At 40.7% G+C, this 17,994-nt stretch overlaps 1 protein-coding gene across 2 annotated transcripts; it reads right to left on the reverse strand.

Annotated features, from left to right (window-relative positions):
* Positions 1–968: 968 nt before the first annotated feature.
* Positions 969–17,988, reverse strand: LOC101759900 (methyl-CpG-binding domain-containing protein 9). 2 transcript variants are annotated; one of them, XM_022828329.1, is made up of 11 exons: positions 12,392–12,540; positions 11,749–11,837; positions 10,992–11,311; positions 9,669–10,808; positions 8,884–9,552; positions 8,041–8,346; positions 6,981–7,316; positions 5,774–5,872; positions 4,980–5,411; positions 2,349–4,418; positions 969–1,807 (listed from the first exon to the last, which is right to left on the reverse strand). In XM_022828329.1, exons 1-11 carry the CDS (start codon positions 12,514–12,516, stop codon positions 1,565–1,567), a joined length of 5,829 nt encoding a protein of 1,942 aa, XP_022684064.1. In that variant the 5' UTR covers positions 12,517–12,540; the 3' UTR covers positions 969–1,564. The 2 variants fall into 2 exon arrangements, with proteins under 2 accessions (XP_022684064.1, XP_004951607.3); XM_004951550.3 differs by lacking the exon at positions 12,392–12,540 and adding an exon at positions 17,691–17,988 and having other exon boundaries at positions 1,565–1,807.
* Positions 17,989–17,994: the final 6 nt, after the last annotated feature.

A 17,994-nucleotide genomic window follows, 5' to 3' on the forward strand; every position in this document is an offset into this window, starting at 1 on the left:
AATTTAAATGATATAACATGAAAACCGGCACAAAAAGGAGCTCATGAGATGCTTGTAAGTTGTAACTTATTGGAGTTTTCTGAATTCTTTTTATGCTGATTCAGATTTGAATCTTCCAATTTCTCTGGAACTTCTCGATCAGTACCTAAATAAGTCTGGGCCAAATCCTCTTCCCGTTCTCAACCTCGGCCCAGTAGTACCAGCCCAACATTTCCCTCTCCATTTTCTCCTTTTTCTAACCGGGGCCGAAGCCTCCCTCTCTTCTTCCTCGGCCTTGGCCAGCTTCCCCCGCTAGGACTGAAGGAAGAATCAAATGCTGACGAAGATGTGGTTGTGAAACTGATATGACCTCCATTCAGGGAAAATCTTATCCATTACATTTATTTTAGTAGTTTGAGAAAGATCACAGGAGCAACCTAAGCCTCAACCTCAAAGCTCAGATCACCCTACTACAAGGCTAGCTGAAACCTCCGAACAAGCAGGCCGGGGCAGCGCTCGCCGTAGGCAAAGTGGAGGAGCACCCCAACCCCAAGGGCGGCCACGGTCGTGCCATCGATCTACACGACACGCTTGGCGCTACCAGCACGATAGCACCACACACTAAGGGTCTATTTTGTTTAAGCTGCAGCACGGTGGTGCCGATAGCAGGCGGGTAATTCTAACGAAGTAGGCCGAGAAAGCTACCGGAATTTGCCTGCTTTCGAGCTTCCCCTAGCACGGAAGCTAGCCCAAAAAGCTAGCGGTTTATTTGGGACGGAGGGAGTACACTGACCTCAGGATCAAATAGATCAAGACTCCATTTCCCTACCAAACCTACCTTCACCAACTCATTTTTCTCTGTCCATCTTATCCCAACTCGAAGTCCCAAACCAAAACCAAGAAGCAGGGCAGTAACCTAGCGATGGGGGCGGTTGTTCAACCTTTCCGCCCACACAAGTTGGGTGGCAGAAGTGAAAACTCTTCTGACATGAAGAAACGGGGAAAGGGGATATGGATTCATTTTCATTCTTCATTATTAGTTTCGGTTTAGTTACAACTTCTATGTCAAAAAAAATATTACATTCGTCATGTGTCAATGCCCTAACGCAGTCAGATACTGCAGGGACATCCTGAACACAATGCCCGGCACTAAAAAAACACCATGAGAACTACCCACTGCTGCCACTAAAATAAAACGAAGCAGGGTAGAAATGGGATCAATCCTACCGACCTAGCAATACCTGATCTAATCCCCAGAACAGGCCAACCCATTAGGCAAATTATCGCCGCTGCTCCTGCCGGAATAATTGCTGGTGCCATCCCTCGAACAGAATTTACAGAGATTATTCTGAACCTTAACAACAACAGAAGTCGGCGGGCTGGTAAGTATGACGAGACCGAAATGGGTAGAACAAGGTCACACCCTTGATGGGACACCACAATCTACGGTAACCAAGATGACTTGTATCACTATCATCTATACCTCCGATCTACCTGACCGCATTGTTATGCTGCCGAGAACTGAGAAACTTCTAATTTTAGAATCTACAGTGGAGCCAGGAGCACCCACCCTCCATCATGATGCTCATGAATCGGCATCTCTCTTCCTCTTCCCCTTGTTTCCAGATCTTGCATTGTCAGCTGGATCAGGGTTTGGAGCAGGATCCTTTGTGTACATGATGCAGTCGTCAAGGGTGTAGATCCTGAGTGCAAGCGCTGATACGGTTGTCGTCTTGATAGCTGCTGTGAAGGAGGACCAATACCACCAATCTTTCTTCAGGAACTCGGCTTTTATCATACTCTGCAAGAAGTTGGTTGCCAGTACCACCTAAAAGAGGCAAGGCCATGATTAATCAGTAACTGAATCATACTGAAATGATTTCTAGCATAACTGAAACTGCAATTTCGCAGATTTGAGTTAGAAGGAACAGACAGGGATTACTGATTAGGTCCCATGACCATTTGGATCTGTCACACCGCCAATTGGTTAATTACATCCTAAATAATAAAATTCTTTATTGGCCTTATTTCTCAGTCTGGCGACAAAAAGACCATGCAATAGTCATTTTGAGTCAAACAGAGAGGGCAGCTCAAATCAATGCAACATTCAGATGCAAGGTTGATTGAGAGTGGGAAGTAAGATTAGGAGTAATAAGTCAAAAAAATGTAGGAGATTATTTAGTTAGGAAGGTGATGAGATTTCTTAAAAAAATAGAGATAGAGATCAAGTTGGTTTCTATAACAGCAGAGATTAGTTTCTTGGGAAACAAAAATGGTGCATGGAAACTCTCTGGGAAAAAAAAACCAGTACTATTTAAATAGGTTTTCGTCAGTAAATTGGAAGTAAATAAATAAATAGGCTGACGTACATGAGATATTGATTCTGCACCCTTCACAAAAGCACGCCATGAACGTCTTCTTATTTGCTGAGATTTTGAGGCTATCAATGCTTCCTCAGGCAAAGCTGCTTCGACATCAAGCAAGTTTATCTTTAGCTGCTTTAGGATATGAAAGTTCCTGCCTATCAGAGGCATTAATGATCCCTCCGGAACCAAGCCCCCGTTAACAGTTAGTAATCTTGTCGGTTTGTCTGTCAAAGAAGATGCTTCCTTGGCTGAAGCACTATCCCTAACAGGCTTCTTAGATTTTGGCATCTGCTCATCACCTGTATTGCCAGGACAATCTTGATCAGCTTGGACTCCCTCTTGCCCAGACTTTTTGGCAGACATTGCCTGGCATTCCTCCAAAGAGGAAGACCAATCATTTGGGATATCATCATTTCTTTTATTTTCACTTAACAGAGCTGGTGGATCAAGGAAAAATGCAGGTGAAGGAACAAAAGATGGAACTCCATTTGATCCAAGGAGCCCAATCTCCTTCACTATCTCCTTGTTTGAATCATTTGTGATAAACTTTTTACAAATTTCTTCAAAGTCTACAGGGCATGGATCCAAATTTCCACTGTTAGATGGCTCAACAGAGCAACTATGATCTACAGGATCCTTTTCCTTTATATCAGACTTGGTACCCTTCAGTTTTGATTCATCACTTTCTTTGCTTTGATTAGGAGAGTCATCGCTGCTGTTGCATTTTCCACCATCATGCCCTTCATATTCTGTCGATGTAAGATAAGTCTCATGACAAGTTAAACAATGGTGTCGAGAAGGCCATACAGGTTCTAAACAGTCGCAGCGATATATTCCTTCTTCAGAACCTGACTTTGTCTTCCTTCCTCTCTTTTTGGATAGCTCAGTAGTGTCTTGATCCAATTGCAGGCCATATTTTTGCTCCAAAACTATAAAAGCCTTGGTGTCTGGAAGGTCCGTAAGTGGTTCACTCTTTGAAAACTTGGATGCTGGAGAATCACTGACAGAAAAACTAGCCTGGTGATAAAGAGACTTTTGCCAGTGCAGGATAGAGTCTTTCAGGTCCTTCTCCCTTGGATCAGTGTCCCTTAGCCAGTCAACAAGACACTTGATTTCTTCATCAGATTCATATATAACAATTGATGCCGAATTCCAACCTCTACAATCAAATGTAGACTGAGGATAGCTGGTGACCATGCTAATGTCTCTGTCTTTGGGTATCAGCATGCTTCCATCAGCGACTAGTCGAGGACGTTTACCAGGTCTTCCTGTAACCCAGTACAATCGACCCACAGAATCCCTTCCAAGGCACTCTCTTCTAAAGGATGCCATACTGAGCTGTAACTCTGATGTGCTAATTGAATCCTGAACCTGTGAAATCCTATCCAATAAATTATTTGTTTCATTGTTATCAGCATCATGGTCGGCCAATTTAGTTGTCGATGCTTCAAGGTTATCCTGGGATGGTGTCCTAGCATTGTCATCAGGCAACTCTCCATTTGGTGTACTGATAACTGCAGCAGAATGATCCTCTCCCATATTCAAATTATCACAAGTACCACTTCTGCCACCTACTGATTTCTCACAACTTTGGGACCCTTCACCAATGGAACTCCCGTCAATCCGGTCAGTAACTATATCCGATGCTTGTTTTGAAAGTCCCAAAGATCTATTTCCTTCAGTAACAGATGTACTGGATATGTCATTGTCCGTACTGTAAGGTTTACCCACATTCAATGGTCCAGTAGGAGCCCCTTCAGCAGCTGTGTTTAGGTTAACTCCAACATTAACCCGTTCAGCTTCTTCAAGATGCTCCAATGCTGTGGGCATAGAACGCTGCTGATTTTCCACAGGTCCTGAACTATTGCTTACATGATCATTTTTCATCCATCTACTTTGTGTAGCATATGTACTTCTTATTTCTACCTGATACTTCAACTCTTTCAGTTCATAATTCAGATAACGTAACTTCTGCTGGAGATCATTTGACTTATCTGAACATTGATCTAAATGTTCCCTGATTAGAGCTGTGTTGAGCAATTCGTCACATAGAAATTTCAGCAAATATATCCTCTGCAATTTGAAGATCAAAATAACATATCAGAAGGTTGTCACTTATCTTTCATAGAAAACAGCATGACAAATAACATTTAGTTAGCACAACCTCCAACCCCCACTGATTGCGAAGGCCTATTTGTTTTGTAATCCTGTTGCAGATTATAAAGTTTGCATGCACATTACATTTATGGACATTTGCTCTCGTTGACCCTTATTCCATTCTCTTTCCTAAGCATTTATACATGCTGACAACGATCATCTTCCAGCATTGTAATTTTCTAAATCTACGCGACCAGTCAAAATGTGATTTATTAAATAAAAAAAACAAGAGGGAATAGTGAGTTCTGATAAGTTCAAGCCATGTAAAGCTAGAGTGCCCATGTGATATTACAAATGACAAATCTTAAACAACTTTAAATAACTTCAAAAGGATATATTTTGCATGTTCACATACTTTAGTTATCTGGGACGAAGGAACACAAAGACTCCTAAGCAAATGATACACAAAAATACATGAAAAGCTTTCAAAGAGTAACAAGCTGATAACTTTAATTCAATTCAAAGATAAAGACACACCTCTGGTACACTAAGCTCCCAGTACTCCTTCTCGTCCATGGCCATAGCTAACTTGTTGAGTTTCTCAAGAAAAACATGAGCTTCCTCCCCAACACACTTCTTTTCTTCTTGCATTAGGACATGAGTATTGTCATCAATATTTGTTCTGTTTTGCCCTGACAAACATGATGGACAGTACCAGTTTCCAAGTGGTATGCGTGCCAGTGGTGGGTTCAGGCAATAAGTGTGGTATTCAGAGTCGCAATTATCGCACAGAAGGACGCTTTCATCGTCCCGATCGATGCCGCAGACTTTGCAGACACCATCCTCCCATGGGGCTTTGGGCAGCTTGTTGTTTGCTGCCATGAGAGCATCTTGTAATTGATTGTGGATTTCCGAATTACCATTCTCGTTGCTTAGATATTTGTCAAATTTTTTAACAAGGTCTTGTACCTGCACCAGTCATGTAAAAAAAAATGAGAAAGGTTTAGTGAAAAATCAAGAGCATATTATTTAATAAACAGAAATGGTCACAGTAAGGCCAATATACGAAACTGGTATCTAAGCATTATCACTGGGAAGCATAGATCAATATGTACAAGTGCAACTGCAAATATAATATTCCAAAACTTTGCTCACAATTTGCAATCACTTCAGAGAACTAAGAGAGGTGAACAAGTAGTTATTGGAAATCAAGTTCTTAGGTACATTAACGATACCATAATGGAGGTTATTATTAATATGGTAACAGCTAAAATTATACATCCCTGAACATAAAAAGCAAGATCCTGCAAGAACAGGCAAGCATAACGAACCTCTGACTTATACAATGACTCAAAACTTTGAGACAGCGCTACAACCATTACCAGCACTTCAGGTCGATCAGCAAATGCAGTTTGCAGATTATGGATTACCTGCAGGTGAACAAAAAGACACCATATTTTGAATTTTGACCACTGAATATGTTGCACATGGGTTCTTTTAAGATATAACAGAGGTAAAGTAAAAGTGGCGAAAAGAGCACATCCACCAAAATAAATGCATTTAAAAAGAAAAAAAAAGATAATAGGGAGAAGGCATCCCCTTGGCTTTGTTTTGAGGGTAATACTGAACCCTTTAGGGAGGTATTCACATGACCTGCGAGCACCCAGTTCAAGCCTAGGTGTGTGAGATTCTACCAACCAAGTTATTACTCTGTTCTCCAAGTATGACAGAAATAAATACAATTTACAATGTTTTGTCCACTGCTCAGTTAGCAACACATTAGCAAAGGTGGTCCACAAAATATAACGGCGTTTTGGCTGCATATCTTGATCTGAGCTCATATAATGAACATTTCAATAAAAATGAATATAGTTTCAAGACTAAATTAAACACATTATCGTAACTCAGTTTCTTTGTTGGATAGTTTGGTTCCATCTCAAGGCAACTGAACCTCATCAGCATAGTAAAGCTTAGTCAGTCTACAGAACTAGTTGCATGTGAGAATAAGGGAGTCATGAAGATATGACCAATTCTTGCTTCATGAGCTATACATGGGAGGGTTTTTTTAAAAAAAAATCTCAAAAAGATGAGAGAATGACTCATAAGAAGTGTGAAGAAACAACCAACATATTTCAATAGAAAATAAATAAAAGTGGTGCATGGATATTGGGTATCACTGCATTACTGAAATAAATAACAAGATTCAAAGATAAGTATATTAGGATTATAATTGAGTTATTCAACACTAGGGTTCTGTCTGTTATTAATTCATAAAACAAGCAGTCCAGGGGCTAAAAGCAGACATATCAAATAATTCCTGAATAAGCAATCCAGGTTCTAGACGTATAGAAGAGCATTGTAATAGTAGAATACGGGCACAACATGGTGACCGAAAGAAAATGTCAGGCAAAATGATACAAGTAGAAGTACAGCCATGGGTACCATGATGTGTCTAGTTTTCATGGAAATAGCAGAAAGGACAGTATAAAACGTCATTTCAAGCTATTACAGAAGTGCAAGGTGCCAAAGAAAACATACTTCTTGTACATCATCAAGAAAGGCCTCCCAAGATCCACGATAAGCTCCCATAGCCAGCCTTATATCAATTGTGCGGAAGTCCAAAGGGCGAGATACCATACCAGGAAATCCAAGAATGCCCTCATCCTCATTCTCATTGGAATTTGTTAGAGTTGTTCCAAGCAAATTGCCAAAAGGCTTTGATTCATCGGAAGAAATAGCACGCCGTAGGACAATACGGCACTTTTTCAAGATAGCCTCTGAGATGGAGATAATATTTCTCTCTTTTCTTGGTTTTTCTGGATTCTGGGGTACTTTTTTACGACAAGCCTCTGCCAAGACAGATAAGACAAGTTTCTGAAAAAAAAAACACCTTTTAGTACATTCTACGGATACCCTAGTCCTAATTTTCTCAGAGTAAAGGATACACAGTAAACACAAAGGTGAAGATCAAGTCTAGTTTGATGCTGAAGTAAAAGTGATGTTTAAGTCTTTAAGACACCAACGCATCTCCAAAACATAGATTTGACCATTGATTTATATGAAACCAAGTAAGAATAATATTATGATGGTAACTTTTGTAACATCTAAATGTAACATTTTGAGCATAGTTCTCCTGCGTGTTCGAGAAAAAAAAAACATTTTGAGCATAGTTTCACAGCATGCATAATGGCCTTCCAACCTGGTGCCTTTCCTCTTCTTGCAGCTACATACCCAATTTTCATGAGACTGGGACAATGGTAGTAAGTTCAGATTAAAAAGTAACAAAAAATTTCTGATCAGATAAGCTACAGAAGAAAAGGCATGTTAGAAGAGCATCTGAAGGGGAACAGAATTTGCATCTCCAACAAAGATATAAATGATACCTAATTTGCTATCCTAGGCCTACCTATCTCTGACATACCCATTTTTTTGTGAGGAATCTGTCAATAGTTCAAAGTAAATAACATATTAAAAGAATAAACATGTGGTGAGGTTTTGAGTAAACACGGAGCTGAATATATCTGATAATGAGATAATATGAAAGCAAACACAAAAGTAGTTCAATATATCACTTAGCATCAGCAGGAACTTGACAAACCTTGGTTGGCCCAGATGCATTACCCTTGTAGACCTCTTTACTGATTGAATGATCCAAAATTTTCCTTGCCCATTCTGGAGGTTTCCTCTCCAAAGCTTCATAAACACACTTTCTTATTCTTGTTCCTACATTAGTTGGCAATTTTCTCACAGGCTCCAGTGATTTCACCCAATCCGGTAATGTAGCATCACAAGCGGGCTGCTCAGGGGAATGTACAATATCACTATCCTTGTAATCCATCGTAAAGACCTTATTCCCTTCATTCGCTGAAGAATTGCATATCAATGTTTCAGCCTCGGCAAGCAACTGAAATACAAGAAGATTATTGCTAATGATATGCAGACATAACTGTCAAAAACAAATAGCGAACAAGTGCTAGTAGAATTTAGAAAACAAATAATTACAAATAATGCTGGCTTGGCTAGAAAGGTTCAGTTAGCTTTTCTTTAAATTTAATTTCCCTCTACAAAGGTCCACCGTTACCCCATAATGGAATTGTGTAATATGTAACATATTACAAATACAATAGGATTTAGCCTGCTATTATAAAAGTGGATACATAAAACAAAGTTGAAGATAAATACAGGAAAAGACAGAACATAATGATACAACATTAATGACCAATGCAAGATTGCTACCAGCCAACTAAAATACTACCTCCGTCCTTAAATATATGACGTTTAGGACAAGCGCTTGTCCTAAACATCATATATTTAAGGACGGAGGGAGTAATTGAACTCTAAATTTGAAGACAGCAGAGACAGGGCAAACTGAAAATTATGTATCTTCTGTGCCAAATAAATCAGAAGTGCAAATAAAGCTAATACAAGGCAAACTCCTTACCAATGCATCCTTCTCCATGCCAACAACCCCAGGTAGGGCTCCACACAGTATACCACCATCACCTTGTAGGCAGCGGAACAACTTGACTCCTTCTCGACTAGAAATATCAGACAAATCCATGCAGCCACTCAGGGAAGAAACAACTAAAATATACCTTCTAGCCAACTCTGGCCAAGTTAATTTGTTAGCAGTTAGCATATCAATCTTTAATTCTCTTGTTAGAGTATCAGTATCCCTCTTTCTTCCCCGTTTAGATTTGGATTCCTTTGAATCAATTCTTGGATCCACAAAAATTGCAACTCTTGGCACTAGCTCAGTAAAAAGAACTTTCAAGAGTGCAAGGTGGATCTCAGGTAACACTACACCACTACATCTCCCAAGTGTCTGGGCAGCCAACTTATCTTCAGCAGCTTCACATGTTGAAGTTTCAACTGGAATAAACACAGATGCTGTTTCTTCATTAGTAGTTAGGCCTGATTCACCATTTGAATATGATGTAGAAACATTAGCAGGTGAATTCATTGGTGGAGTGTGATCCCTATAGTGTTGAATGTCCTTTTGATTTGCACAAATTGGCCATGGGTTAATAAGTTCATCTTCTACTTGCTCAACTGAAGGAAGTTCTTTCAGGCCAATAATTTCAGCAAATCGTCCAAGAAACTCCAATACCTAAAAGAACATTGCAAGGTTAACCCAGTTCCAAAACTTAGAACAAGAAACGAACAAATAAAGAGGTGTCAGTTTTAAACAGTGGAACAAGGGAAAGAAAACAGGGGCCAAACTACCTGGAAAACATCTCCTGCCAATTCTGGTGGAAGCTTGCGGCTAAAAGGATTTCCTAGAGGAAGCTCACGGATGCTAAAAGAGCTAGGCTGAGCATGATCCTGTGGCCCAGTCACTATAGATCCATGTCTACCATATGACATGACATCCCCATTGCTTGGACTACTTTTATTAACAGCTAACAGTGTACCACTTGCGATTGTCAGTGAAGAGTTAAATCCAGTCCTGTCACGCAAGAACTGATAGTTTGAACAAGCCCTGGACTTAGGAAGAGATTCCACAATTTCTTGAACAAATTCCAAATCAAACCCAATTCTGTCCTGATACAACCATTCTTTAAGTAATGCACAAGCTGATTCCACATCATCCTCCTTTTCTATAAATCGTGGTATCCTGGGCCCATTTGATGAGCAAAATCTAGCCAATAGATTGCAAGGACCGTCAGTGTTCTGAGATCCGCTCCCATAGTCAAATGAAGACTTTTCAATATTGTGCGTGCAGGATAATGCCAAATGGCCATGTTCCTTGTACATTTTTTCACAAGCTTCCATCATAGCACAAGAAATCATCCTCCAAGCTGAGGAGGGTGTTGTTCCTTCAAATGTAAAGTCCCCAATCTTGTCATGCAGATTTGCATCTTTAGTCGGTGCCCGACTGGAAGACCCAGAATGTAACACTACAGCTGGCACTGCCATATTTGAAGTTTGTACACTGCTGCACCCTAAACTACCTTTACCCTCCATATCTTTACTGAGACATGATAAGAAATCTTGGTTTGTCTCAGAGAAATCCGATAGGAGCATGGAAATATTATCATCAGTATCATTAGCAGTATCTTCAATGACACCACTACTTTCCATTGTTTCTATTGTATCAGCCTTTCTCACAATGTTTGGGCACACTGTGGTTGATGCATCTGGAAGTTGGAACGCTGAACACGGTACTCTTCTCACCTTAAACATAGGTCCAAAATTCCCTCCATCACACACCTCACACTCAAACAGTGAACCAGTAACTCTATCATGCCAGTATGATGTAAACCCAACAGGCCATATCTGGTAGGAATTATGGTAGCTTGTCCGATTGTCAATTTCTCCCAAGCTGGTAATAAAGAAATCACTGTATTGAACAGGTAGGACAACCTAGAGTTTCACCACAACAAAGTAATGTAGTTGAAATCAGTATAAAAAACATAAGATAAAAGAATCTCACTTCATTCTGGGTCTCAAAAAAAAAGAAAGAGGCTGCGCAATTGGAGAGCAGGGACATAAAATGAGCATTGGATGAAGAACCAGAATCTGCAATGGACAAAGCAAAATACTCACTGGACAATGATGTGGTTGATGACTACTCTTCTCCACAAGAAATTTTGGAGGCTTTAACAAACTTTTATATTCACTAGTACTTTGTTCCGTTGCCTTGGTAAAAAAGGATGGTTCCATAAAAATTCCGGCATTTACAAACTCATGGTTCTCAGAACCTTTGGGTAATGTTGATGTTTGTGGACCATCTCTTTTTCTGCGTAAATGAATTGACCTTTGTGGTACATTACCATCAGCATTTATGTCTCGGTCTATGGAAGTAAATTTCTGTCTTATGCCAAGACAATGAGTAAGATCAAATTGTGGCATAAACTGCATTCCATCTACAAGGCAACAAGTGTAATTAGTATAAGCTGCACGAATAATAGCTAATCACATTTCAAACCACATGTTTATAGTACATGCAGCTCTGAACAACATGCAGTTGACTTAAAATGTTAGTAAGACCTGAATATTTTTGGGGACCAGAATAACCATACAGAGAATGGGCACAGATTGGCTATGCACCGAGCATAATGACTGAAGATTTTAGCTTGACAGTTAGCAAAGCAAATCCCTGTCTAAAAGCCTCTTTTAAAAGAAAAAACAGAGATCCTTTTGAGAAAAGAAATAGAGATAGATATTGCTGTCTAGAAGCTAAGAACCACTATCTAAAAAAAGCTAAGAACTAAGAAATCACATTAAAACTCTAGGCAAAATAACCAACACATCTCACTTGCAATTTTTAAATATGAGTAAATGATTGATCTGTCATCCTTACCATAAAGAGCAGTATTGTTCAAGTGAACCCCCTCAAAATGTGGCAACCTAGCAAATTCACTCAACTGGGCTCCATCAGAGATATTTGCTCTGCAGGAGGCACATGAACATGTTAGCTACCTTATGATAACAGTGTCTGCATGAGAAGGTTACTGGGAAACTTTAACGAATTTACAGACATTGTTACTGTCAAAGCAACCAAAGACCAGACTGACAAGAAAGACAGCAAACATGGCAATGCCAAGAAGTACTTAATAATAATAATAGAAGTTACTGTAGTAAATGCAAGTCTGTCATTTCTGGATATCAATTTGTTTCATGTTTTTCTGTTCAGACACCTTAACAATAAATCCTGGACATGACATTCATTATAGTTAAATATCAGGGGGGAAAAAGCCAGGTCTCTGATCATGCCAAGTTCTTCAAGAAGTTAGCAACTAACGGTGATGATGATATGGTTGTCCTCACCACTAGGCTGCAGTGGTTACTTATTTGGAGTAAATCAATATTTAATATTGGATTTGCAAACAGGGCACTCTAAATAAGTTATCTGATTTGCAGACAGGCCACTCTAAATAGGTTATCTGATTTGCAGACAGGCCACTCTAAATAGGTTATCTTCTGGAACAACGCTGCTAACTCACATATGTACTGGAGCTGAGCGGCCGTGAGGCTCATACGCCGGGCAGCCAAAGAATGAACGCAGAAATCTTCCTTCAGGAAACCCTAAATCCCCCAATAGATGCTTGCAATCCAACACACACTCCATCACAGAACTCCATTGTGGACGAGATTTAACCACTAAAACAAGCAGAAGAGGCAAAGATCAATTTTCCTTCTGGAAACCCTAAATCCCCAAATAGACACCTGCAACCCAGCTCATCCCATCACAAAGCCCCACTGTGGACGAGATTTACCCACTAAAACAAGCAGAATAGGCAAAAGACCAATTTTCCTTCTGGAAACCCTAAATCCCCCAAAAGATGCTTGCAATCCAACTCATCCCATCACAGAACTCCACTGTGGGTGAGATTTACCCGCTAAAAACAAGCAGAATAGGCAAAGTTCTTACATCAATCAGATCCATGGAAAGCTCACCCTCAAGATGACTATCTTAGTAATTCTGTAATACCGATAATCTGATGCAAATTTAAACACTTCACAACTCAGAAGATAGCAAATCAGCATTCAGTTTGAACCCTAGATGCGCATCTCAAACAACAGGCCCTAGTTCCCCCACCGACGCCCCTCAAATCGGACCCCCCAAAAAAAAGTTATTTCAGATCAATACCACAAGATGCACAGATATGCCGATCTACAACTCTCCTGTTGTATGAAGCAAGATTTCTGTGCTGATAGGGGGCAGGAGCACTAGGGGTACTTGGGGATTCTACCTAATTTTTTAGTTTTCTTTTTATTGGGAGACAGGTTATAGGGGTATATATAAAGGGGAAAGCCGGTCTATAGACTCAGTCTACCAGCACCATATAAAGCAAAAACGTGCTTTAACTAAATATTATCTTATTGACAAATTACACGTCATCATTCAATCAAGTATATCCGACGAGGCCTGGTTGGGTGCAAGAAACGAATTACAAGGATGTGGTTGACCAAGTTGAACATATGGATGCTAATTTAACAATTTCAAACCATGGAAAGGTAGAGACCACTCTTGGTACAAGTATGCTGATTGAACAATTTGGTGTAGGGGCAACTTTAGAACAATTTTGATGTTAGGACGCCTGGTTTCACAATTATATCGCAATGTCATGTTTGAACTTTTAAGTCAGATCAGAATCCAGACCATGTAAAATTGCGTTTCTCCCAAAAAGAAAATTATCTCTGTGCACAAGGACTTAAAAGAGATGTAACTATTTGATATAGAACTTAACATTAAAAAACACATGCCTATGAGAGATAACTGCACTAGTGCTGATCCTTCAAACAAGAAAAACAATATGGCTGTCCACAATATATGCTACATATTACTGTGGTCCTAAAAGTTTTGCTCAAGGAAAAGACATTATTATCATAGTTGGTCAGCAAAAGGGTAAATAAATGTGCATGAACTAATCAGAACAAACAAAAAACTTGTGACCGATAGCTGTAGCGTTAGAAAAAAAATGGTTGGATGATTGGCAATTTCTGTAACAAAATGTTGATAATAAATATTAGCTGTATGCTTGTATGAAATTTAGCTAGTAAACTCCTTCTAACTCAACTACAATATGCTTGCCAAGCTTTCATGTATTCCCATTTTTAATATTTCCATCTAATATAGAACAGATGTGGTATCTTACCAAGAATATCATCAAACAAAGGGCAGACAACAAAAATAACAATCACTGGAGAAACAAAACATTTCCACTCACACTCAGATAAGGGACCTATCCGTGTGGGCCTAAATTCAGTGGATCCATGGGTAAGCACATAAATGGTCTTTGATCCCCACCTAAAAGCCCTGTGAATGGAAATAACTGCATGGATCGGGACCTTAAAAACCAGAATGCAGAACAGCAAAAATCAGGCATGAACCGGTATAAAAGTCAAGACACTCAGATATTTACAGTTAAAATCAATCAAGCAAATACAGTTTTATGGACCATCCCACTCACACAGTTAAAATTTCCAAAACTCTAAGCCCCTATGGATCCACACTACTTTGAGCCGGCACGCACGTGACTGACTCTGCCTAGACACACATATGATAATAACTGTTTGTACCATTACTTGCTAGTTCCATTGGCATACCTATTGTGTTTTGCTAACTGGAACGGAACATTTCAGCACCGGGTCATTCCAGCAATCATGTGTACAAGTCCAGTGTATTGTAAAACCATTTTGAGATTTCACAATATGCTAATGGGGAAAAAATGCATACTCACATGTTTGTGCAAAATGTACAAGTAATAACATCTTTTCTAACAAAGATATTAATATGGAAAGTAGACATCTAAGCTCCTTATCAGGAGACATAATTGTCCTCATTAACTAATGAATGGGGGGACCAAATTCCAAATTGAATAGAGGATGGTAGTGGAATTATGACCGGAATGGAAAGGAACTTGATCCTGGATGGCTAAAGGTTCTCTAGTACTGTTGCCTTCTTGTGGGCCTCGCATGCCCACGCCATGACAAGTCGCGAAAGTTATCTTTCAAAGAGATTCTGTTTTCAATGTCTGCAAACAGTAATTAAAGAATCAGGTAGTAGCAACTTCCTAATTAGTTTTCATATTGCGCGTTCAAATGTCTACATGGTTATTTACTACTTAGTCATACTAGAGCCGATGACCACATGACTTATAGTGTGGTCACTGGATCTAGTGTAGACATGGAGGATACTACTTGTATTGTAGGCCATGATTGCTGGGCTAACGCTTGATTTGCGGAAAGATTCGCCTAGGTCAAAAGGACAAAAAGGAACTAATAGCTATCCATCAAGATTCACTAGGTTTCAATGCATGGAGACTTACGAGGAAGGTAATAGCCCCTTGACTAAGGGGGATGACCTACATTTTTGTCACAAAGATCATTGCAAACATCATCAGGCATGGTCACAATGGTCTTCATTGCATAGGTCATACCTATCCCACTAATTCTACAACACAACAAATCTCGCTGCAAGCTTACTTGACATATAAGTGCCAACCTTGCCACAATCGCAAGGGGTCTTTGACTTTGTGTGTAAACGTGTTGAGCATGCCATGGCATGTTTGGCAATGTAGGGAAACATCAATGCTCACGCATAATCACATCGATAACCTTGCAAACGTAGCGTATGCCATGGAGTTCAGGAGCAACAATGGTTGTCCTACACGAAGATATAGATGAAACCAAGACAACATGAGGGCATGCCAAACAAGAAATTCAAGCAAAGAAATCTTGTTGCACAAAATGTAGAGCTCTATCTCGATAAGATTGTGATAGGTTTGTGGACATGTAAATAGCACTAATACTGTCACAAATGAGGGCGGGGACGGTCGCCTTCCATAGAGGATGGTTGAGTTCATGGAGAAGCACCACAGCCAAGTTGGAAAAGGTGATAGCACACCTCCACAACTGCGTGAGGAAGTCATCTAGCATTAGAGGATTGCGATGCTAGGTTGTCTCTGAGGTAGAGATAATATCCATACTTGGTGACCAAATATCTAGTAAACTCATTGAATCACCATCTGTATATGCGGTAAGGGACATTGCTGAGGAGCGAGTGATCCATAAATTGTAAGAAAGGGAGCCCTTGATGCATCGAAGAACATGTTTGAACAACAAGGTATGACAATCATGAGGATCATCTATATGCAAATAAATCAATCACATAATAATACACAACATCAATGAGGCACTGAAGGAAATGATGATCCATCAATAGGCGATCCACCTAGCATGTGGGAAATTGAGGGTGGCGGATATTTTACATCAGGTGATCCTCAAGAGCATACTTGTCAGAGGTGGCCTCAAGAGCATGTGAAACATGGCATAGTTGAGCTTAATGCTCAAGTGTGACAGGTACTATACTAGGATTGTGCTGTTACCACATTGACCACTTGAGGCCACAAATGGTCGTTGATAGGAGTTCTTGCTTTGTTTTGCAATTAACTTATATGAGAAGAAGCGCATGTGATGGAGAGGCGCATGAGGCATAAGCAAAGGCTCTGGGGACGTGGAACCATGCCGATGTTCCTCGTCTCAAGAACGCAGAAACATTATCATCCCCACCTTGTCAAAACCTCCCTCAAGTAGCATGCCGCATTCCTCAATCACGTTCCTTGACCCCATTGGCTCGGGAGCTTGTTGACTAGGGGCGTACGTGAAAGAGGGAGTAGATTGAATCAAGCTTGTCGAGTAGCAATGAGTAGGTAGGCATTCGCACAAGGCTCCCATATCCTGATTAACTTACTTAAGCATATACTTGATTGGAAGAAAACAAGAAAAGCCCCACAAAGCCTAAATGCCTAATACGTGAACATTCATGAGGCCGATTAGGTTCATGGCTCTATGCTATTCTGACGTGCGCATCCGCCATCTCCCAGCCGCCGGATCCTGCTCTGAGCTGCCGCATGCCAGCACATGCCGCACCTGACAAGTGCTATCACTAAGGAGTTGCTGCCATGACTCATGTTGCTCGTGCCGATTCCCGAGTTGCCAACACCCAAGGAAGTACCAAAGAGAATCTAGAAACATCACTTATGATCATCATGCAATTAACAAATTAACAGATAAAAGAAAAATCTTCTTCACCACAAGGAGAAGTCAGAAGAGCAATGTCGTGAAATTGCATTTTAAACATGCTCAAGTGAGAGGACACACTTAAACCGAACAAAGGAGCATGTGGAGCCAATATGTTCGAGGTTGTTGCAAGAAGACCTCCCTTAGTAAGCTCATCATTGAGAATGGTACTTTTTACTTCGAAGAATGGATCATAATGTGGAAAGAGCACCCACCCTTCACAATGGTGACTCACTGCGAAGCCGAAGACATGCTAGTGGTGGCTAAGGTTTAGGTTTGGGGCAAAAGCAACGTAGGTTCTCTATGTTTGAGTGCCCAACAGGGCTAATATACAAGAGACAATACGCACAATGCAAGAAACATCCTACACTAGAAGCTAAATACAAAACTATACATACTCATGCAATACAGTTCAAACAGAGAAGGAAAAAAATCAAAGGTAACATGCCATTAACTAAGCTAATCTATGTAGCATAACAATTAACGAACAAACTTTAACTCTTATGATAAGACTGTAACAGTAGCAGTCACCAAACCAAACAAAGAGACAACCAAAATAAGTAGTACAAGGTTCACAGCACTATCCCCTGTTTTGCTTCTTACCATCACGGGTTGCTCAGTACCAACGTTTTGCAAGCAGCAACCTACTCATAGCCTCTAAGAAGTTCGAGCGTCAAGCACATATCAATATAAGTAAAAAGGAGCTCAAGGAAGTGCCTGCTGATGTCATGGGCGGAGGCTGCGACGGGTTCCTCCGGCGGGGCAGCGTTGATGTCAAGCGGGACCGGGCCCAGCTTCCAGCGGGTGGAGCGAGCGCCACGCATCTCGCACTGGGGGCAGATCCAGTCCTCGTTCGCCGCGGCGCGGGGCCGGCGCGCGCCAGGGGGCCCGGGCGGCGGGGGCGGGGGCAGGAGCGGCGGCCAGACGCGGACGCACTTGGAATGGAACCCCCTGTCGCAGGCGTCGCACACGAAGGTGCTCCCCAGCTCCTCCTGGCGGCCGCAGGACGCGCAGATGAGAG

Source organism: Setaria italica, chromosome I (genome assembly GCF_000263155.2).
Source record: "Setaria italica strain Yugu1 chromosome I, Setaria_italica_v2.0, whole genome shotgun sequence".
Classification (NCBI taxonomy): Eukaryota; Viridiplantae; Streptophyta; class Magnoliopsida; order Poales; family Poaceae; genus Setaria; species Setaria italica.

Excerpts from the sequence above, each read along its gene's own strand:
- LOC101759900 (XM_022828329.1), bottom strand. The coding sequence starts at position 12,516 with ATGGAGTGTGTGTTGGATTGCAAGCATCTATTGGGGGATTTAGGGTTT. Across the intron at positions 9,553-9,668 it reads TGGCAGGAGATGTTTTCCAG|GTATTGGAGTTTCTTGGACG; the intron begins GTAGTTTGGCCC and ends ATGTTCTTTTAG. Across the intron at positions 1,808-2,348 it reads GTGCAGAATCAATATCTCAT|GTGGTACTGGCAACCAACTT; the intron begins GTACGTCAGCCT and ends TGCCTCTTTTAG.